The sequence below is a fragment of the Ruditapes philippinarum genome, unplaced genomic scaffold, assembly GCF_026571515.1.
Source record: "Ruditapes philippinarum isolate M1 unplaced genomic scaffold, ASM2657151v2 ctg1740_1_1_1_1, whole genome shotgun sequence".
In the NCBI taxonomy this organism is placed as follows: domain Eukaryota; kingdom Metazoa; phylum Mollusca; class Bivalvia; order Venerida; family Veneridae; genus Ruditapes; species Ruditapes philippinarum.
In genome coordinates this window covers 1-23,429 of record NW_026851822.1, presented here as the reverse complement: position 1 = coordinate 23,429, position 23,429 = coordinate 1, and the positions used below count along the sequence as shown (strand labels likewise).

Here is a 23,429-nt window from a genome sequence, read left to right as displayed (position 1 = left end):
ATTTTAACTTATATGGATATAAAAATCTAAAAATAATAACAAAAATGTCCAATTCATAGAATTAATTAAGTTTTTATAGCCTCCTTGAAAATTTGTAAAAATCAAGTTAGACCAGTGTTGCGTTCAGCCATCGATATGTAATTCTATGTAAAGCACTTTAAATATAACACAAAATCAACAAATGTAAACAAGAGCGATCAGTGATCACATGTTGCCTCATGATGGCCAATTTCATGTTGGGACAAGTTTTGTGACAGACGGACAGTGCACAACTAGACTTGGTACTGATCATTCCTGTAAAGTTTGGATAAAATTGCACCAGTAGTTTATGAGGAGTAGTCCGGACAAGCTTTTGTGTATCTGGCAACACACAGAAAAAAGACCTTTTTATCAAAGGGCCATAACTCGGCCAAAAATCATTCAACCGGAAAACCTGTGCAATATGTGCAAGGACTTGAGCTACAGATCAATCCTGTAAAGTTTCATTGAAATTGCATTAGTGGTATAAGAGAAGTAGTCCGGACAAACTTTAAAAATAAAAATTATTAAAGGGCCATAACTCTGACAAAAATCATTGAACCGGAAAATTCTGACAATATGCACAACTAGACTTGGTACTGATCATTCCTGTAAAGTTTGGATGAAATTGCACCAGTAGTTTATGAGGAGTAGTCCAGACAAGTTTTGTGACGGACGGACAGACGGACGGACAGACATACCAATTTTTCAGGTTTATGAGCTATTTCTATTGTTCTTTTCTTTTGTTCCCTTGTGGGCTAACTATTGTTTCCTTATGAGCTAACTATTATTTACGGAATGAAGTCCTTTGTTCTCTTTTGTCCCAGTGTACCGTTAGTTAGCTCATATACCTTAAATGTTTGTGCGGACGGACAGACTGACAGACAGACGACGGAGAAGTGATCCCTATATGTTGCCACTACTCCGTAGAGGCAACACAAAAATGCACACAAAGATTTCATATTAAAAGGGAAACGCAAGTGAATATTAATAGTTTTAGCATAAACTTCTGAAAAAATGTAGAAATCAACTTCTGAAAAAGTATTTGTAAAAATCTTTAACTTCAATTTCTAACCTGAAAAATGGTGTGACTCAAAAAAAATATATTTAAGTAGCAAAGCTATCATAGTTTATTGATTAAATGTTATGTTTCAACTGAGTGCAATAAATGCCAATATATATTATTTATCACTTTGTCACAAATATGTAATATGGTCTAAAAAAACATTAAAACCTGGTGAATCTTTCAACAGAGTTTAAGTGTAGGATTTGTCATACCTCAAATTTTTTCTTGGAAAAAAGTCAAGCCTAGAATTAGCCAATTTAAAAAAAATACAAAAAAGAAAAAATGTACATATTTTACATAAAAAAACAACATTTTTTATATATATCAAGAACAGAATAAATACCAAGACTTTCAGTAAGACACAAAGCTATCAAATTATCTTCCACCCAACTACCAGAAAGCCCTGGATTGCAATATATGTATATTAAGCTATAGAAAAAGCTCTGCCAATCTGTTTAAAAATCATATAATAAATAAATATATATTATGTCCATCATATATATAGTATTCAAAATTTCTGTATCTGACATGCATATCATGAGTATGCCCTAACTAGCTCATTTTCTTTAAAGAAATATACAATTAATTATCATAACATTCTGTTAGTTATCTGTCATACAAAGAAAGAGTTGTTTTCCAAAGAATCATGAAAAAGGGCCCCAAAAATTGTATCGAATGGTACAAATGCATCTCAAGATGCTTTTTGAAAAAAAATATCAGTTTTCTTTAACTTTTTCTCTATGTACCTGTCAAGTATAGATTATATAGGACCAGGTCAGAACCTAGTATTACCAGTACCCTCTACAACCTCCCCCCCCCCCACTCCCAATATATAAATATATCTTTAAATAAAATAATTTAAATAAAACAAAACTGAACGATTGCAAATAAAAAAAAAATTAAATCGAGGCATCCCTAAAATATACTACATGTATTAATTTTTACAAGGTATAAAACTCTGTTCATTTCCAAATGAAAAACTGCACACCTTTATCTTCAAACTGTATAAATTAATTTTTTTTACCAATTTGAAAGTATTCGTAAATGATTATTCAAAACAGAACTGTCATTAAAAACACTTTGAGTTTCATAAAAATATTTTATCTTGAAGTCCCCAAAAGTGTCATTCGGGAAAAGATCTGATGGCATTGTTGATGTAAAAAATGTAAAAATTATTAGCAAGATGTGCATGTTGAATAATCCTACTTACAAATAAATCAAAGCACGAATTTTAGGTCCTTTTTTTTTGGTTGGGTTTTATGTCGCTCCAACACAGCATAGGTCATATGGCAACTTTCCAGCTTTACTGGTTAAGGAAGACCTCAGGTGCTCCTCTGTACATTATTTCTGGCACAAAAGGTGCCCTGAGTAGAAGGCACAACAAAAGGTGCCCTGAGTAGAAGGCACAAAAGGTGCCCTGAGTAGAACCACCAACGTTCAGTACAGTGGTGAGAGGAAAGTGATTTGAAGCCAACGAACTTAACCATATTGGCCAAAGATTTTAGATTGTAGATGAGTCTAAGGTGATACTAATGTCTGATCTGGATAGCCAGATGAATATTATCAATAAACAATGTAAATTTTGAAATTGTCTTCTAAACTGAAAACAAGTAGTGTTAATATCATAATGGAAAAGTGATTTGATGTCTGACAGAAATTCCTTCATAGTTCATCATGTTCATCTTTATCATCATCATCATGATCATCATCACGTTCCTCATCTTCATCGTAATTCTCATCACCGTCACCATAGATCTTCTCAAGATCTTCTTCTATAGCTTGAAATATATGTCCTATATCCAACAACACCTGGTAAATAATACAAACTAATGTTAACATTGTGTTTTAATGTCATTATGAAATAACATTGTCTTACTTTGACACATCTTACATCACATTACATCACATTTATATTAAAATTTTGTACTAAAATAAGCAAGTTGACTCATGTTTACACAGCTGACCTTTATACATCAATAAAATGTTAAATATGTGTTTTTATGTCATAAAGAAATCATATTGTCTTAAACACATTTTCCCATTTTTCTTCATTACTTTCAATTTTTCTTCATAAATGGGCTATACCAAGTGGTATTTTGCAATATACAAAATGTAGGACACATATGACCTAATATTAATTAAGATAAATTAACTTTTTTTTCTTTTCATAATGCCAAAAAGAAAGTGTTGAATGAATCTGGCGAAGTTTTTTTCACCGGAACTCTTGCTCAAATACCATTGTTAGAAGTGCAGAAAACTGTAAAACAAAGCTTTGTTACTTTTCCTGCAATTCCTACTCCTGATGTTAGAAAACCTCCATGACACTGTGGCGAATTTATTATTATTTATTATTATAGATTTATTACTGCGTAAACTTAGAAAAGAACATAATAACTATTTTCTTCTTAACAGTATGATCAATGATTTACATCAACAATACTTCTAAGAATATAATACTATACCTCTTTAGTTGCAGAATCTAATTCAGCTTTTGTAACTATAGCATCTTTATTAGCATCTAGTAGAGAAAATATCTGAAAACATTATATGTATTTAAATTAATTCATTACAAACATGACAAAAGAGTTTTTTTCAATACATAAAGGAGACAGGTATGTAACTTTCAATAGATGTTGTGTTGTTTTTAAAAACTAACATGGAAATGGTGAAAGCATATATCAAATTTAATATGTTTTATGCAGTATGTGCCAACATATTTTATTTTCAGGACATAAAGTTAAGTTCAGTCCAATATTTTTTTAAATTGTACTATTTTAATGGTATAAAAATCTCAAACTAAAGAGAGTGTAACAAGAGCTGTCAGAAGGCCAGGAGAATCAACTTTTCTCATCGTTTGATAGTTAGTTAAGAGCCTGGATAAGTTCAACAAGAGCCTGGATAATTTAAACAAGAGCCTGGATAATGTAAAAGAGGATGATTTCATTTGAGATATCATGACATAGTTATGAGTCTTGGATATACAAAAAGGAAATTTATTAAATTCACAAAAATCAATACTCCATTAAAAACCTATGCCAGAGTTATGGGTCTTGGAAAGTGACCTTCAATTATAATTCCAAGGACTTAAATTATGTTTCAAGTGAATATCATCTTTAGTTTTAAAGACTGTTGCATTCACTTTAAGGGGCAGATAACTCAAAGAGTAGGAAGGTGACCAGTATTGTTTTTTTAAACAATTTGTTTCATTTATGATTTTCATTTACCATGCAAAGTTTAAGAAATTTCTTTGGGCTTGTTTCTTTCTTTTTTTTTTGCCTTTGTAAAAAATGCACTTCTACCAGAAATGTCTTTTAAATTTCAAGTTGTTTTGAAAATTGATATTCCAAGCAAAACTTTGACCAAGAATTTTGTAAGTTCACAAAGGACCATAATTCCATTAAAATCCATGCTTAAGTTACTGGCTTTTGGCCAGCGATTTTCTAATATGATCTAAAGACACATGTGAAGTTACAAGTTAATATTTCTAGTGGTTGATAAGATATGATGTGATACAAGAAGTATCAAGTAAAACTCTAACTAAAGTGTTATGCCAATGCCCAACTGAGTAGGATAGCCCCCACTTTTCTTTGGAATAAACAATTGTGAGGGCTGGCCTGTTGTACATTGGTGGAACCTGCCATTATCAACTTCAGCACTGTAACAGTTTGTCAAAATCAACATGATCAACACTGAAACAGTAGTTAACTATCCATATCTGGCCCCTCTAAGACAAAATAAAATGTGTGTCACCTAAACATGAACAAAATGATAATACTGGTCACTTACATCATCTAAATCTTCAGACAACTCCTCATTCTCCTCTATCACACTTTTCATCTCAGGCTGAAATATTAACCATATCTTTTAATTACTTTTATGCTGTAGCTTTGATGGTCAAATTTGTAAATAACAATTTGTTTATTGTACTTGTATCAAAAATCTATTTTCATTCATAAGAATTAATAATGCATGTAGCCATGTACTGTAAATGTGTCAATATAAATTTAACTCAGCACAATAAATATTTATGAATGAAACAAAATTTTAATAATAACATTCTTTTAGAGAATTTATTAAGTAATAGAAAGAGCACCGAAACACGAGGCTATCTGATTTGTACGAGGGGGCGTAGCCCCCGAGTATTTATCAGATTGCCGAGTGTTTTGGTGTTCTTTCTCTTTTGTATCATAGTCAAAACATAAAAGCATGTTCCCTGTTGTCACAATATGAAACCCCGGCAAAAATGAACCAATGAACGAACATCTGAGTATGACATTTCTGTCGCTTTCCCTTTCTCTGCCGTCACAATATGTAAACCCCAGCAAAAATGAGCCAATCAATGGGCATGCTCTGGAGTGCGGGTAACTAATACCCGCACTCCAGTTAACGCACTGTGCATGTATATGTATACGATTTAACCCAGACACATTTTCAACAGAAAGGTCTCCAAACTATGATACAAACACAATTTGTAAAATGCTATGTTTATGTTTTACCTATAACTAAATTTCAAAGTAAAAATTGATCTTGTTAAAAACCTGTATTATAAATCAAGCTTACCCCTAACAAATTCTGAGTAAGTCTTGTTATATCAGTCTCTCCAGTATTTCCAAGAAGCTTTTTAAGGTGTTCCCTGAAAAACTAGCTTGATTAAAAAACATGTATGTAAAATAAAACACAAATGAAGTTTTAATGATATTCATACTAAAAGCTAATTGAAAATGCCTTAAACTTCTTCAAAAACAAGTACAATTATTTCTCAAGTAAATAAGAAATAACTGCTAAAGACTGTAGACAGCATATTCCACTTTTCTCAGATTTGGATGATAAAACAAAACTGAAAAGGGGCATAACTTTGTAATAATTAATTTCAGGATTATCAACCCTTTTGAAATGGCTTAACATCTTGATAGTGAACATGTATACCAAGTTTAAAGTGAAAGTATTGATAGTTTCTGACAAATGGATATCAAACAAGCAAATTCGTTGAATTTATATCCCCTGCCGAGTACTGGTTATTATTAACACAACAACTGAAGACATAAGGCTTTATTTATATATTAATCATGGCATAAACAGTAATATTCTTTGAACTTGATAAATATTCAGGGCAATAACAGAGACATAACTTTGTGTTAAATAGTAAAATCTGGAAATGCCAATGAGATGTATGCATACTACATAACTAATCAAGGGCCATAAATCTGAGTTATAAGTATCTGACTGGAACAAGGCGACTATATGCACATCTCCTCTTAGTATCCCATAAAGTTTCATTGAATTCCAGCCAGTAGTAGCAGAGAAGTAGCGGGGAAACAAATATTTTTCTATATGGATACTGCATAACTAATCAAGGGCCATAACTCTGAGTTAAAGTGTCTGACCGGAACAAGCCGACCATATGCGCATCTCCTCTTGGTATTGAAGGTTCCCATAAAGTTTCGTTGAATTCCAGCCAGTAGTTGCAGAGAAGTAGCGCAGAAACTATTTTTACTCCATATGCATACTACATAACTAATCAAGGGCCATAACTCTGAGTTAAAGGGTCGGACCGGAACAAGCCCACAATATGTGCATCTCCTCTTGATATTGATGATTCCCATAAAGTTTCGTTGAATTCCAGCCAGTAGTTGCAGAGAACTACTCCGGAAACAAAATTCGGACAGACGGATGGACGGAAGGAAGGACAACGCCAAAACTATATCCCCCTCCCGATTCCATCGGCGGGGGATAATAAATGGTAAACCAGAACAGAGGAGAGGGTTGTCATGACAATACTAATACCTCCACTTTTTTCTTCAAAATGTTGAAAAAAAAACCCACTTCCATTCAGTTTAGGTTCTAAAACAGTCAACTTTCTCACCTGATTTCTTCAGGGTCAGCTGTAAGATCACCGAAACCTTTAAAATCAGCCTCTTTTAAAGTCATGCCAGGTTCACAGGGGTCTGTGCAGCTATTAAAGTCAAGATCCTGTGACAAGTGATGTTTCCACCATATATTCACAGCTAAATTACTCCCATATGACCTCACTTGATGAATCCTGAATAAAACAAGATATGTTTGTAAAACATGTATGCCCCCTATCGGCAGCCAATTAGTCATGTGATAAGGTTATTATGCATGACTTCTGACCCAGTGATCAAACAATTAATAAGGGTTATCAAGTATCTACTGGTCATAACCTTGACCTTTGACCCCTTGACCCAAAACTCAAAAGGGGTCATCTGCTGGTCACGACCAATCATCATACAAAGTTTGAAGTTCCTAGGCCTAAGCGTTTTTAGTTAATTGATCGGAAACCGTTTTTACCTACAAGGTCAATGTGACCTTGACCTTTGACCCCTTGACCCCAAAATCAATAGGTCATCTGCTGGTCATGACCAATCACCATACCAAGTTTGAAGTTCCTAGGCCTAAGGGTTCTTTAGTTATTGATCGGAAACCGTTTTAACATACAAGGTCAATGTGACCTTGACCTTTGACCCCAAAATCAATAGGGGTCATCTGCTGGTCATGACCAATCACCATACCAAGTTTGAAGTTCCTAGGCCTAAGGGTTCTTTAGTCATTGATAGGAAACCGTTTTTGCTTACAAGGTCAATGTGACCTTGACCTTTGACCCCTTGACCCCAAAATCAATAGGGATCATCTACTGATCATGACCAATCACCATATCAAGTTTGAAGTCCCTAGGCCTAAGGGTTCTTTCGTTATTGATCGGAAACCGTTTTTACCTACAAGGTCAATGTGACCTTGACCTTTGACCCCTTGACCACAAAATCAATAGGGGTCATCTACTGATCATGACCAATCACCATATCAAGTTTGAAGTCCCTAGGCTTAAGGGTTCTTTCATTATTGATCGGAAACCGTTTTTACCTACAAGGTCAATGTGACCTTGACCTTTGACCCCTTGACCCCAAAATCAATAGGGGTCATCTACAGATCATGACCAATCACCATACCAAGTTTGAAGTTCCTAGGCCTTAAGGTTCTTTACTTATTGATCGGAAACCGTTTTTGCCTACAAGGTCAATGTGACCTTGACCTTTGACCCCTTGACCCCAAAATCAATAGGGGTCATCTACTGATTATGACCAATCACCATACCAAGTTTGAAGGTTCTTTAGTTATTGATCGGAAACTGTTTTTGCTTACAAGGTCAATGTGACCTTGACCTTTGACCCCTTGACCCCAAAATCAATAGGGGTCATCTACTGGTCATGACCAATCACCATACTAAGTTTGAAGTTCCTAGGCCTAAGGGTTCTTTAGTTATCACTCGGAAACCATTTGGTCTACGGACCGACGGACCGACAAGTGCAAAGCAATATACCCCCTTTTCTTCGAAATGGGGGCATAATAATAATATTTACATGATTTTTCTTTCTATTTGAAGAATTGGATTTATTTTAATCTGGCCAGTCACTGAAAACAATGCATAAACTTGAAGTTCTAGTAAAATAAACACTTTTCATATGACACCTGTCCAGCACTTCTTCTAGAGGAAGATTTCACTTAAGTTGAACCTGTCATACGTTATTTATAAAGTTACCTTGCATCTTAATAATTCTATTACTTAGATTTAACAAAGTGATATTAAGTATTATATCAGAAATTCATCTGCAGAACAGGCACAAAATCACATAATCATTCAAAGGATATTAGTTTATTTTGCGATATTATGCTAGTTTAATATCCCTCTGAGAAGTAAGAAAATGCAATATTTTCATAAGCCTGAGTAAAAATGTGGATATTTTCTCACTTCAAAGTGAGATAAATAATTAGTCATGAATTACAAACAAAATGTGTTTTCTTTAACATGTAACAAGTAAAAAATCCATTAATTTCTGACTGCTTTGTATTGAAGGATTGCAACAGATGCACAAAATGAAGATAACAAAAAGAAGATAACATCAGACATTCAACAATTATATGAATGCAATGGAAACACTATTGTAACAAAACCAATTCAAGTGTACAGTCATCATGTCATGTTACATTTTAGCTATTTTCGTATGGTCATGATATTTGAATTGAGAAAATTACTATTATGAGTAAAACATAGCCAAGTATTTTTATGTAAATTTATTAAATCAAATAATTCAATGTGCACGCCAACAAAAAATTTGGCAAAGCTATATCACTCACGCTGGATTTTTATTCCATACTCACACTGGACTTTTTTTTCATGCTCACACTGGACTTTTATTTCATACTCACACTAGACTTTTCTTTCATACTCACACTGGACTTTTCTTTCATACTCACACTGGACTTTTATTTCATACTCACACTGCATTTTTATTTCATACTTACACTGGATTTTTATTCCATACTCACACTGGATTTTTATTTCATGGATATAATCCAGTGTTCTTTGGTTAGAATGAAATAATGGTTATAAAGCATGATCTGTTTCTACACTATCATAACCAGAATGATAGCATATGCTACAAACATGGATTGTTCAAATTTGATTTATACAAAAAGTGTCCACATCTTACCAATGGTAGGGAATATATAAACAGTCTCCTGCTGCAATGTCCACATGATAAAACTCTACCTCTGCCATGCCAGGGAACTTTGTGTAATCAACACTGTAACATACAAATTGACACAACATCTGTGATTACCTTTCAAATTATTGTACATGTATGGTCTTTTGACCTGCATGTTGATATAGAATATAATTCTAATTAATACACAAAGTTTTATTCAGAAAAAGTACATAAAATATGAGGTACTTCAAAACCATTTATAACTAATGCTAATCTGTCTACAGAAAATCAAGCAATTATACCAACAAAAAAAATGAATTTTCTAGACTTTATATCATTATTTCAGATTGATTTACTAGAAAATGATTTCATTTTTCTATTTCTTAATTATCAAACCGGCCCAATATTTACCTGTCAACATCCATAGAAGAGTATGAACCTTCAACTCTATCAAGGTCAACCTGTAATAACACAGTGTCATTTGTTGTAATTATGTTCATATTACATTGAATAATAGTGAATATTGTTCTTACAACATTAAAATTTTGCAATATCATAATTTATTTAATGGTAACCAATGAAATACTGGGTTTTATTATTGAAATAAAATTGGCATCACATGACTGATAGTGATAAAGCTTAGGCAAACATTTTATAAAAATAATTTGAATGTGTTTTACTTTTTACGATTGTGTAGATTAACATAAAACATGAGGGCCATGATGGCCCTAGATCGCTCACCTGACTTATCAAACTCATCCAAACAATTACCTAGACAAGCATTTTGACCAAGTCTCATGACAAGTGAGTCAAAAATGTGACCACTACAGTGTTAACAAGGATTATCTATATTTGAGCAGTGCGACCTAGTTTTTTACCCAGGTGACACATATTCAAACTTGACCTAGAAATCATCAAAACAAACTTTCAGACCAATTTCCAGGATACTTGGATCAAAACAGTAGCAACTAGAGTGTTAACAAGATTTTTCTATTTTTAGCTCCGGTGACCTAGTTTCACATGCGATTTCGAACTCATCCAAGCAATTACCTACAGACTTCCCGAAATACGTCGGTCCGACGGACATGTCCGATAAATTTTGATCAGGTCCGACGAGTTTTTATTCCGGATCGGTCCGACTGTCCGGCTTTTATCCAAGCCGCATGTGTACAAAATGGCGTCGCTAAAGGTGCCAAACCTTGGAAAAATAAAAAATCTACGTCAGAGGAACACGTAGAACAGAAGTAAAAGGATAAAAAGAAGGACCTGAGACAAAATTTAATGAAAATTAGAAGCAAGACAGTGAATCATTGGTGTATGATAGGGAGGAGTTGAAAATGCGCTGTAAGGAATGTGCCGATTTTTACGGCGAAAAAATTAAAAACAAAAAGTGTCTTAGAAATACAAACACACGTTATTCTTTGATTTTGATCAATTTTATTTGGTCCGACAGATTTCGTTTCGGTCCGACAGATTTTCATGGTTTGTCAGACCAAATGTCTGACAGTTTTTTTCAACTTTCGGGAAGTCTGACCTAGACAAGCATCCTGACCAAGTTTGATGATAATTGAGTCGAAAATGTGACCACTAGAATGTTAACAAGGTTTTTCCATATTTGGGCGGTGTGACCTAGTTTTTCATCCAAGATGACCCATGTTCGATCTTGACTTAGAAATCATCAAAACAAACTTTCAGACCAATTAACAGAATATTTGGATCACAACAGTAGCCACTAGAGTGTTAACAAGATTTTTCTATTTTTAGCTCCTGTGACCTAGTTTTTCATCTGAGATGTCCCATGTTCGTTTTATTTCCAGCAATGACCTAGACAAGTTTCCTGACCAGGTTTGATGACAATTGAGTCAAAATTGTGACCACTAGAGTGTTAACAAGGTTTTTCTATTTTTAGCTCCGGTGACCTACTTTTTCATCCGAGATGACCCATGTTCAAACTCATCCGAGCTATTACCTAGACAAGCATCTTGATCAAGTTTGATGATGATTGAGGCCAAAATGTGATCGCTAGAGTGTTAACAAGGTTTTTCTATTTTTAGCTCCAGTGACCTACTTTTTCATCCGAGATGACCCATGTTCGAACTCATCCGAGCTATCACCTAGACAAGCATCTTGACCAAGTTTGATGATGATTGATGCAAAAATGTGACCGCTAGAGTGTTAACAAGGTTTTTCTATTTTTAGCTCTGGTGACCTACTTTTTCATCCGAGATGACCCATGTTCGAACTCATCCAAGCTATCAACTAGATAAGCATCCTGACCAAGTTTGATGATGATTGATGCAAAAATGTGACCGCTAGAGTGTTAACAAGGTTTTTCTATTTATAGCTCCGATGACCTAGTTTTTCATCCGAGATGACCCATATTCGAACTCATCTGAGCTATTATCTAAACAAGCATCCTGACAAAGTTTGATGATGATTGGGTCAAAAATGTGACCACTAGAGTGTTCACAAGGTTTTTCTATTTTTAGCTCCTGTGACCTAGTTTTTCATCAGAGATGACCCATGTTCGAACTCATCCAAGCAATTGACTAGACAACATTCTGACCAAGTTTGATGATGATTGGTTCAAAAATGTGATCACTAGAGTGTTCACAAGGTTTTTCTATTTATAGCTCCTGTGACCTACTTTTTCATCCGAGATGACCCATGTTGAAACTCATCCGAGCTATCATCTAGACAAACATCCTGACCAAGTTTGATGATGATTGGGTCAAAAATGTGACCTCTATAGTGTTCACAAGGTTTTTCTATTTTTAGCTCTTGTGACCTAGTTTTTCATCCAAGATGAGCCATGTTCGCACTCATCCGAGCTTTCAACTAGATAAGCATCCTGACCAAGTTTGATGATGATTGAGGCAAAAATGCGACCGCTAGAGTGCTCACAAGCAATTGTGGACGGACGACGGACATTCATCGATCCTAATTGCTCACCCTGAGCAAGCTCAGGTGAGCTAAAAAGTAATAATTGAGCCGTGTCACGACAAAACCAACATAATGGGTTTGCGACCAGCATGGATCCAGACCAGCCTGCGCATCCGCGCAGTCTGATCAGGATCCATGCTGTTCGCTTACAATCTCTAAAACAAGTAGAGAAACTGATAGCAAATAGCATGGATCCTAATCAGACTGCGCGGACCATGCTGGTCGCAAACCCATTATGTTGGTTTTGTCATGACACGGCTCATATGTTGTTGTGTTGTTTTTTTTATTCAAATATCATAAATTTCATAAAATTTGAAAATATTACACTGCATTGCTACACGCTTTTGCTGTCACAGCTGTTCGGTGACATGCTGTCTTCTTTATATGCTTTAATTTTTGGCACCTCAATGTAAACAGTAACAAAAGACTGTTTTTTTTTCTAGTTATTAATAATATAGCATAGCAATAGAAAATATTAAACCTTATCATGGTATAAAATAATACCATTAATTGTGTCCGTCTGCAGCATCTTTGTTTACCAGTTATTGGATGTTCTGAGGCACAATATGCAATTATCAGAATGTGCTTTAACTTGTATTCAAATAAGCACTTATTTTTGAGATTCTACAGTATGTTAAAAATTAACAAAGTAACAGCTTCTAAAATACATTTTCAATCTACTAGACAGTTTAATTTTAGAAAAAAGAAGTAATTTACCTTGTCTCCATATTTTTCAGGATCTACAAAGATTAGAGTTTTCTCCCCTCTATATAAACAGTTTATGTTCTCTACAGAGTCTGTATGTACAACAGACTTTGTTCCTCCACTACTGTACCACATTACCTTCAAATAAACAGCCATTTCATACAATAAAATATAACGATTAAACCACAGATGAAAAGTCACAAAATGAATAACAATTTGCTTAATTAATTTGAAATCACACACAAAAATATCTAGTATGTTTGATTTTTACTATATTAATTTTGAAATTGAATGCAATATAACCTAGACATTTTACAAAAAGACCAAACAAGTTGTAAATATCTGTCACGTTCTTCATTTCAGACCTTAATATTTATCTATTCATTTGTAATGAAGACTAAATACTGGGGGAATGAAAGATATTGCATTTTCCATTATATCTCCTTACTTACCTAAAACAAATACTTCATTATACACTTATTTACCTTTTTATTATAAGTCAACAGCTTTCTGCCATGTGTTTTTGAAATGTCATTGTAACAATTTCAGACAAGAATTTGTAACAAAGTTACCAACGTCCCCCGCTTAGAAGCTATTTCAAAAGATTGAGGTATGGATCTGGACTTTCAGTGCAAAATTTTGATCAATGCTAGATCTTCACATGCAAATAACAATAAATTCATTAAAGAAATATACTGAAATAACTCCTGTGTATGTGTCAACAGAAATACATTTGTATAGTTGTTGTCACTATTTCAAAGCCACAAAATGAGACAAATACAAAATCAGGATATGGTCTGTTACAGGGTATATTTCATGTTCAGTCTGTAAATTTTTCATCGATGAAAGGTATGTGGACGATTCACCAATGACATTTTCTTTGCATGGGCTTGACTTGGCATCATTCCCTGTAACAGACCACTTTAGGCTTTGACCTCCAAGTGTGACCTTGACCTTTGAGACAGAGGTCTGGGTGTTGCGTATGACATGTCTTCTTATTATTGTGATCATTTGTCTCAAGTTACCTTTAAAATTCCTTGATTGATGAAAAAGTTATATACCAGACACAAAATATACTCAAGAACAGAAAATGTTAAGCTTTGGCCCCCAAGTGAGACATTGAACTTGAAAGTAGGGTTCCGGGTGTTGGGCATGACACATCATCCCATTATTGTGAACATTTGTGCCATGTATTTGTAAAATTCCTTGATGGATGAGAAAGTTATGAACTGGAAATAAAATATAATCTATAACAGACCATATTAAGCTTTGCCACCAGTATACACTTGAAGGAAATAAGAACTTACATTGTCTACAAATTCACCATATACAAGTTGCTCACACTGCAGGGGACACGGTATCATAACATCCTGTCTGAAAATATAAAAAATTGCTCGAAATTATAATACAACATAACAATGCATGATATATTAATTATAGACAGCTGTACATCTCTGATGGTTTCAATCCTTTCAGTGACTTTGAACAAAACAACACTTCCTCTCCCAGTAACACTGAAAAGCTGTCACATAACATACATAGTGCCTGTGTAATTTAACACACAATTTTTTATTTATTTATTTTATTATTTTTCTTTTATTTTTTTTTTGGGGGGGTGGGGGGGGGGGGGGGATTTTACATTGCAAGAAGCATTTAAAGTTTGAAATGAATACAGTCATGTAGTTTTAAGAAATAGACTGCAAAATATGTATTTCAGAGAAACTTTCTTTTTTAAATAGTTTAACTACTTCGACAGTGAACAAGTATTTTAAAGTATTTGATGGTTTTTTTTTTTTGCAAAAATGTATCTTAAAGCTGCCTCTACACTAAACATTAATATGATCAGTTGTTAACAAATGCATGTAGTTGTAGTATTTCTCTTCAAATGGATTAATTACAACACATTCCACTCCTACAGAGAAATATTATATTGCTTCATTTATAAATGGTTGCTTAGTAACCATAGGCAGAAATAATCATCAAATTCAAAATTATTCTACAATTCAAGTTTTTATTGCTTTATTTCCTTGTATACACTTTGGGAAAAGCTTTCCTGTATCATGTAAAACATTTGACAATGTTTAACAGTCTATTTTTTTTTCTAAGCACACTGCCCTGAAATGTTTTTTTTTTATAAAAACTGACATTTCTAAAGTTTTAATCATGTTGTTACAGGAGTTCCTTTAATGAAAAATTACACCAAATTTACCAAGTTTCTTTGTTAAACATTATATTGCATAGAATCTTTTTTGATATTAAGGTCATCTGAGCATGTAGTGCTAAAGGATGAGCTATATTATGATAAGTTGACTGTATCACATCCCTTGACTTGTACATCTCCAACATTTTTAAATATTATTAATACTCTATGTCAAAATTTCCTTGGGCTATGTAAGTTATTTATCGTTCAATCATAAATCATAAAATTGAAAGGAATTATGCCAAAATGTAAACTTACTTTGACTTTCTCATATTAAGCACTCACTATATAACCTTGGATATGCACTATGTCACTGGGGACAATATTTTGATCAAATCTTCATAAAACTAGCTCAGGTGAAAATGTCTGCCTTGTCAACTTACAATAATAAAGTTTGAATATAGGGGTCAAAAAGCAAGTAACCAAAAAATATCAATGAAAAACCAACATGACTGAATCTTTAGCAATTTTAGTATGAATGTTCGTCACATTTATATTTTGATCAAGTTTGAACAAGGTATCTAGGGTCAAAAACTATGTCAAGTCAAATCAAAGAAAACCGTGTTCTATTCTCAACAATTTTTGTTTTTCAAGTTTTAATGGGATTATGTCACCAGTTTAAATACCTGTAAAATACATTATCAGCATTATTGGACAAATTTTATCATCGGGTATCATTATCTATGTTAGGTGAGAGATGCCAAAGAATCTAGCCTTTAAAGACCTTAACACTGAATTCAGGTGAGCATGGTTGCCCACCATTGAAAAAATGTGCACACTTGTGATTGGCAATTCTTAAACCTAAATATTCAATTAGCTTAATTGGATATTTCCATTCTGCAAAACCATAATTCTTGTAACTGTGAAGATAAAATGATCAATATAATAAGTTACAGAAGATAAATCTTCATGGTGCAATATCAAAGTAATTGCAAAATCTTGTAATAGAGAATTTTCAGCCAATCAATCAGCATAATATTTTTTCCATTTGCTACAAGGTCAAATTTTTCTTTAAAAAATCAAAATCTAAAATTGTGTTTGAATTGCTCAAGAATATACAGGACATGTGGGTAACACCATGTAGGTAACACTGATTTTTGAAAATTCTACTTAAGATTTAGATTAACTTAGAAATAATAGAACCAAAGAAATCAGTAAAGATTTCACAAAATTATCAGTCATTAACCTTATCCTATACTATGACTTATATATTATGAAAACCATCATACCTTAAAAACTTTGGTACAGCATCTACCATATAGTGCTCTGTGTTATTATATATTTTCACAAAATCTTTGAAAGACATGGAGTCCATTCTCTGTTGTCTGCTTTCTTTCTTCCTAGTTTCAACGGAAACTGTGTTACCACTAGGCTCATCTTGAGCAAGAAAATAATCATCTGTCCATTTATCAAAGGCAGGGGACATCTTTGCTACACCTTTCATTATCACAGGTTTTGAGGCTTGTACATAATTTTCAAAGAATTCTTTAGCAGTTGGGAAATAGTCTATCTGTTTGACAGGATGACTGGGCCGACCTTCACCGAACGGTTTAAGGTGACCAGGCTCTGTTGTTATATCATTCCCATGTGCTAGTACAATCAGCAATATGCTGTATATCAGTATCTGTGGTAACTGCATTCTCTTTGGTATCAACATCTGTATATATCTGTGAAAAGATATAAACATATTGTAGCTTTATTATAATATTAGATACAAAGCTAAAAATTTAACGCTAGCTACCATATGGTAGACTCAATTAATGAGGATACTCCTGACTGAGTCAATATATGATGGCCACCTTGGCCTATCCCTACAGGTAAATGTGCATCCTGAACCAATAGGTCATGAATGACTTGAAATTAAACCAAAACATGAAAAAATATCATATTTTATACCGGGTATATTAATTTATGCTACACTCAATTTGTATACTAATTGTGACCATACGAAACTATAAAGAACAATATAATGAATCCATCCAGCTAAAAAAATGTACTTACATGCGTAAATCAAAGATTTTAAAACTCTTTAGAGTTCAATTAAACATGAAAATACACTTTATGTTGAAAACAAAAGTTCAGCTTAATAATCCATAAACTAATAGTAAATTGTTTTAGCCCCTTAAGGCTGTATACAACCAAAAAATCAGTGATCTGTGCGCCTCTTTATAATCTGATTGTGATGGCTGAATAAGCATTCCTCAAATAAAACAATATTAACTCTTGCAAACATAATATTTTTCAATAAAAAAAGACCAACGTTTTCATGTTATTGTGCCGAGGACGGTAGTTTGTTAAAACCAATGATAAGCCTCAAAGTGATCTATAGATATTCTTTTCCTGGTTCCTGGTCAAGACAGTATTTAAATTCTTTAAATCTATTATATCATTGTCAATATTGTAATACATCCAACCTTACTAGATACACTTCATTAAATAACTGAAAGATTTATATACCACATTGAAAATAAATAAAGAAATAAATTCAAAAAAGAAATTTACATCAATTTTAATCTTTAAAATGTCATCACTATAAAAGTCTTTTATCTTCAAAACAGGAAATTACTTAACTACTAGTACTATTTTCACATTTCAGACTTTAGTATTTTTCTTTCTCACCACTGTGTTTATAGCTTTAGTGTACATTCTTTTCTTGCATAAACTATCACTGAGAAATTACATGATTTCAATCTGGTGTTGTTTTTTATACAGGTCATTCTTCTTTAAATTGATCTTCTGGAGAATTTACCTCTTTCAACTGACAAGGTTTAAATATTATTTTGTTTCAATGAATCAAAATGTCTCCCCCCCCCCACCTCCCAACTTTTAAACATATATGTATTTTATCACGCATTAAATAGTTTTACTATATCAACCTGCATGTTATACACATGTTTTATTATTTCTAAAGGTCTTATCAGTTTATTACATTTAATATATACCACGGGTCCATGAATTTTTCCAACTTTAAAAATACACAAGGAACATCGCAATGCGATGCAACCAGGTTTTCAGCAAAATATTTCACAGAAGCTTTGTCATGAAGGGGCATTTGTTTTTAATTGAACTTTTAGGAGGAATTATGGCTTTTTTAATATTCCTCAAACAAAAAAATGATTGAGAAATTTTTATGTTGTCTATTCGCCTTTTTTCCCAAATGTTTTTAGAAAGGTAAACAGTACTTTATTTTGTTTAATTTTTACATTTTTGCGTCTCTTGTCATTTTCTTTTGTCAACAATATTGGCGTGTGGTGTTTTGTGCGATATCAAGAAAAGTATGATCACAATTTTAAAACAAGATTGCATTTGAGAAAAATGCTATGCCACCGCATTAATACCTAAGCTCTAGGCCCTTTGGGTCTTACAAGAAGGTATTTTAAGTTTTTGAAGCCTTGTACCTTCAGACAATAAGATTTTTTATATTTTTTACTATATGTACATATTGAAAATCAATGACCCCGGGGAGGGGGCAATTTTGACCCCAGGGCTATAATTTGATCAATCTTGCTAGAGGTTCACTACACAATGTTTCATGCAAAATATCTAACCTCTAGCATTTGTCAATTGCTAGAAGAAATTTTTTTAAAGTTTTTACTAAAAGTTTTTACTATATACATATAAGGAAAACCAATGACCCCCGGGGCGGGGCCGATTTTCACCCCAGGGCTTTAATTAGAACAAGGGCTAAAATTTGAACAATCTGGGTAGAGGTCTACCACACAATGCCTTAATTATGCAAAATATCTAAGCTCTAGGCCTTTTGGGTCGTAAATTTACAAGAATGTATTTTAAGTTTTTACTATATGTATGTATAGTGAAAATCAATGACCCCCGGGGCGGGGCCGATTTTGACCCCAGGGCTATAATTTGAACAATCTTGGTAGAGGTCTACCAGACAATGCCTTATGCAAAATATCTAAGCTCTAGGCTATTTGGGTCTTTACAAGAAGGTATTTTAAGTTTTTACTATATGTACAAAATATCTAAGCTCTAGGCCTTTTGGGTCTTTACAAGAATGTATTTTAAGTTTTTACTATATGTATATATAGTGAAAATCAATGACCCCCGGGGCAGGGCCGATTTTGACCCCAGGGCTATAATTTGAACAATCTTGGTAGAGGTCTACCAGACGATGCCTTATGCAAAATATCTAAGCTCTAGGCCTTTTGGGTCTTTACAAGAAGATTTTTTAAATTTATTCTTATAATTCCTTTTGGTTGCCATGGCAACCAGATTTCTGCATGGAATGAAATTCTTTGAACAACTTTGGAAGCCCTTCACTCAATGATCAATCCTGCCAAGTTTGGTTGAAATTGGACTAGTGGTTTTTCACAAGAAGATTTTTTAAGTTCACTATATAAATCTATATAACACACAAACGAACAAACACACACACACACAGGTGAATTGCTATATGCCACCGCATCGGCAGATGCTGCGGTGGCATAAAAATACTTGAATGATGTCTTGGAAGAAACATGGGAATTTAGTGAGCGCCAGGGCACTTGATGACAAAGCTTCTGTGAAAGTTTTGGTCAAAAATCCATTGAGAAATGTAGGAGAAGTTGCGCACTGTAGAAATTGTTCACTTTATATATTCTGTATAAGGAAAAAAATATACAAAGGGCCATAATTCGGTCAAATATTATCCAATCACAAAAACCCCGACAATATGTGCCAGGCACTTGAAAACAAAGCTTCTAAGAAAGTTTGGTCAAAATCCGTTGAGAAATGTAGGAGGAGTTGAGCACAGAAGAAATTGTTCTCTATATATTCTGTATAAGGAAAAAATATACAAAGGGCCATAATTCGGTCAAATATTATCCAATCACAAAACCCTACAATATGTGCCAGGCACTTGATAACAAAGCTTCTAAGAAAAGTTTGGTCAAAATCCGTTGAGAAATGTAGGAGGAGTTGCGCACAGAAGAAATTGTTCACTATATATTTTATTTAAGGAAAAAAAACAAAAGGGCCATAATTAGGTCAAATATTATCTAATCGCAAAACCCCGACAATATGCGCCAGGGCACTTGATGACAAAGCTTCTGTGAAAGTTTGGTCAAAATCCGTTGAGAAAATGTAGGAGGAGTTGCGCACAGAGAAGAAATTGTTCACTATATATTCTATATAAGAAAAAAAACAAAGGGCCATAATTAGGTCAAATATATACCAATCGCAAAACCCTGGCAATATGTGTCATGGCACTTGATGACAAAGCTTCTGAGAAAGTTTGGTCAAAAATCCGTTGAGAAATGTAGGAGGAGTTGCGCACAGAAGAAATTGTTCACTATATATTTTATATAAGGAAAAAAAAACAAAAGGGCCATAATTAGGTCAAATATTATCTAATCGCAAAACCTCGACAATATGCGCCAGGGCACTTGATGACAAAGCTTCTGTGAAAGTTTGGTCAAAATCCGTTGAGAAATGTAGGAGGAGTTGCGCACAGAAGAAATTGTTTACGCCCGCCCGTCCGGCGGCCCGCCGACATACCTCAATCTAATAACCAGTTTTTTCCTTCGGAAAACCTGGTTAAAAACTTAATATACAAAATTCTGTACATAAGGTATTATAATTATACAGTATGTAATGAAATAAGAAATAAAAATTCTAACTTAGACCTGCTGAAAATAATGAGTTAACCATTTTCCTTTAACTTTGTGAAAATATATAAATGTATTTATTTTACCTTCAATTAAAACTATCTTGGTGTACCATTAAGGAAGTCAAAAAGTGTGCAACAAACATTGAAGAATAAAAAAATGCTTTTTAGATTATATCCTTTTACATTTAACACTCGATGGTGAATGTTAAAATTTAATTATTGATCATTTTCAATACATGATTAATATATTATTTAATATTCATGTAGTACACTTTGTAGTCAATTTACCACTTAGTATTTGAACTAAATTATTACCAAATTATGGTAAATATAATGCAAACATTATAAGAATGACATTTTACAGTTTTATTTACATGTATCATTACAGCAGTCCTCTGTAATAACTCCTTAATTGATTGTTATACAAACAAGTGCCATGCACACTAAAATATCAATATAGTAGACTTTCCAAAAATAATATTACTACTTGTTGTTGCCACATAATATTCAAAATAATAAACGTTTCCTTTTCTCAAACAGGCAGACTAAGAAGTTATATGTCATTGTAAGGAAAGCCTTCGCTTTTGAATTTACCTAGTATAACATGCTCTTTTCACTAAAAACAAACAAAGACAGTCAATAAAAGCTGAAAACATTTGACTATTCTTATAACTGGGAAGTGGAATAAGAAACCACCTTTGATTATCCAGAATCGAAATGTCAAAATCAATGACAACTAGAAATAAGTGTGCATTTCATAAATAAATATTTCATTTTTCAAAGCATTGTCTCAAAAGGTTAGATGAAACAAGAAAGGACTTATACGTAAATAAAAGGGTTTATTCTTTGGAAAATTCCATATCATCTTCCTCTAAAGTTTTTGATTTTGAAATAAGAAAATGTTGAGTATGGTCCCCACATGTGGCTGTTACACAGAATTTTAGATAAAAATATATTGGAAGATTAAAACCATAATTATTATGGTTTTAATCTTCCAACATATTTTATTAAACCCAACAAGGCTTTGCTTTGAAACCTCTTACTTTTTGATGTCCATCACCTGCACTTATTAAAGCACCCATTAGAAGATGTTTCATGCTAAACATCTAAGGTCTAGCTGGTTAAGTTTTTTTTTTTACACATATAGTTAAAAACAATGACACACCTGGGGCAGGGCCAGTTTTGACTCGAGGGCTTTTATTTGAACAATCTTTGTAGACACTTACTAGAAAATGTTTCATGCTTAATATCTAAACTCCAGCTATTCAAGTTTTTACAAAGAAGATTTTTAAGTTTTTGCTATACACATATAAGGAAAATCAATGTCCCCTGGGGCGGGGCCAATTTTGACCCCAGGGCTTTTATTTGAACAAACTTTGTAGACACTCACTAGAAGACGCTTCGTGCTTAATATCTAAACTGTAGCTATTTAAGTTTTTTCAAAGAAGATTTTTAAAGTTTTTGTTATACACATATAAGGAAAATGAATGACCCCCGGGGCGGGGCCAATTTTGACCCCAGTGCTTTTATTTGAACAAACTTGGTAGACACACACTAGAAGATGTTTCATGCTTAGTATCTAAACTCTAGCTATTTGGTTTATTTCAAAGAAGATTTTTTAAGTTTTTGCTATACACATTTAAAGAAAATCAATGACCCCCGGGACGGGCCAATTTTGACCCCAGGGCTCTTATTTGAACAAACTTGGTAGACATTCATTAGAACATGTTTCATGCTAAATATCTTAGCTCTAGCTCTTTGGGTTCTTTTAAAAGAAGATTTTTTAAGTTTTTTACTATATGCATATAGGGAAAATCAATGACCCCCTGGGGCGGGGCCAAATTTGACCCCAGGGCTATTATTTTGAACAAACTTGGTAGACACCCATTTGAAGATGTTTCATGCTAAATATCTTAGCTCTAGCTCTTCGGGTTCTTTAAAAGAAGATTTTTTAAGTTTTTACTATATGCATATAGGGAAAATCAATGACCCCCTGGGGCGGGGCCAATTTTAACCCCAGGGCTTTTATTTGAACAAACTTGGTAGACAATCACTAGAAGATGTTTCATGCCAAATATCTAAGCTCTAGTTCTTTGGGTTTTTTAGGAGAAGATATTTAAAGTTTTTTCTTTTGGTTGCCATGGCAACCAGAGTTCTGCATGGAATTAAATTCTTTGAACAATTTTCAAAGGTGACCACCAAAGGAACATTCCTGTGAAGTTTGGATGAAATTGGCTTAGTGGTTTATGAGGAGATGTCATTTAAAGTAAAAGTTTACGGACGCCAGACGGACGGACGCCGGATGGACGCCGGACGAAAAGCGATCACAAAAGCTCACCCTGTCACTTTGTGACAGGTGAGCTAAAAATCCCTAATTTGAATTTTCAA

At 33.5% G+C, this 23,429-nt stretch overlaps 1 protein-coding gene across 1 annotated transcript; it reads right to left on the bottom strand.

Annotated features, from left to right (window-relative positions):
• Positions 1-1,062: 1,062 nt before the first annotated feature.
• On the bottom strand, positions 1,063-17,521 carry LOC132740466 (tRNA wybutosine-synthesizing protein 5-like). The gene is made up of 11 exons (XM_060728372.1): positions 17,435-17,521; positions 16,663-17,100; positions 14,541-14,607; positions 13,246-13,371; positions 9,997-10,046; positions 9,592-9,684; positions 6,948-7,124; positions 5,645-5,717; positions 4,871-4,927; positions 3,547-3,618; positions 1,063-2,893 (listed from the first exon to the last, which is right to left on the bottom strand). The coding sequence occupies exons 2-11, from the start codon at positions 17,088-17,090 to the stop codon at positions 2,747-2,749; spliced, it is 1,290 nt and encodes a 429-aa protein (XP_060584355.1). The 5' UTR covers positions 17,091-17,100; positions 17,435-17,521; the 3' UTR covers positions 1,063-2,746.
• Between the last annotated feature and the right edge of the window lie 5,908 nt (positions 17,522-23,429).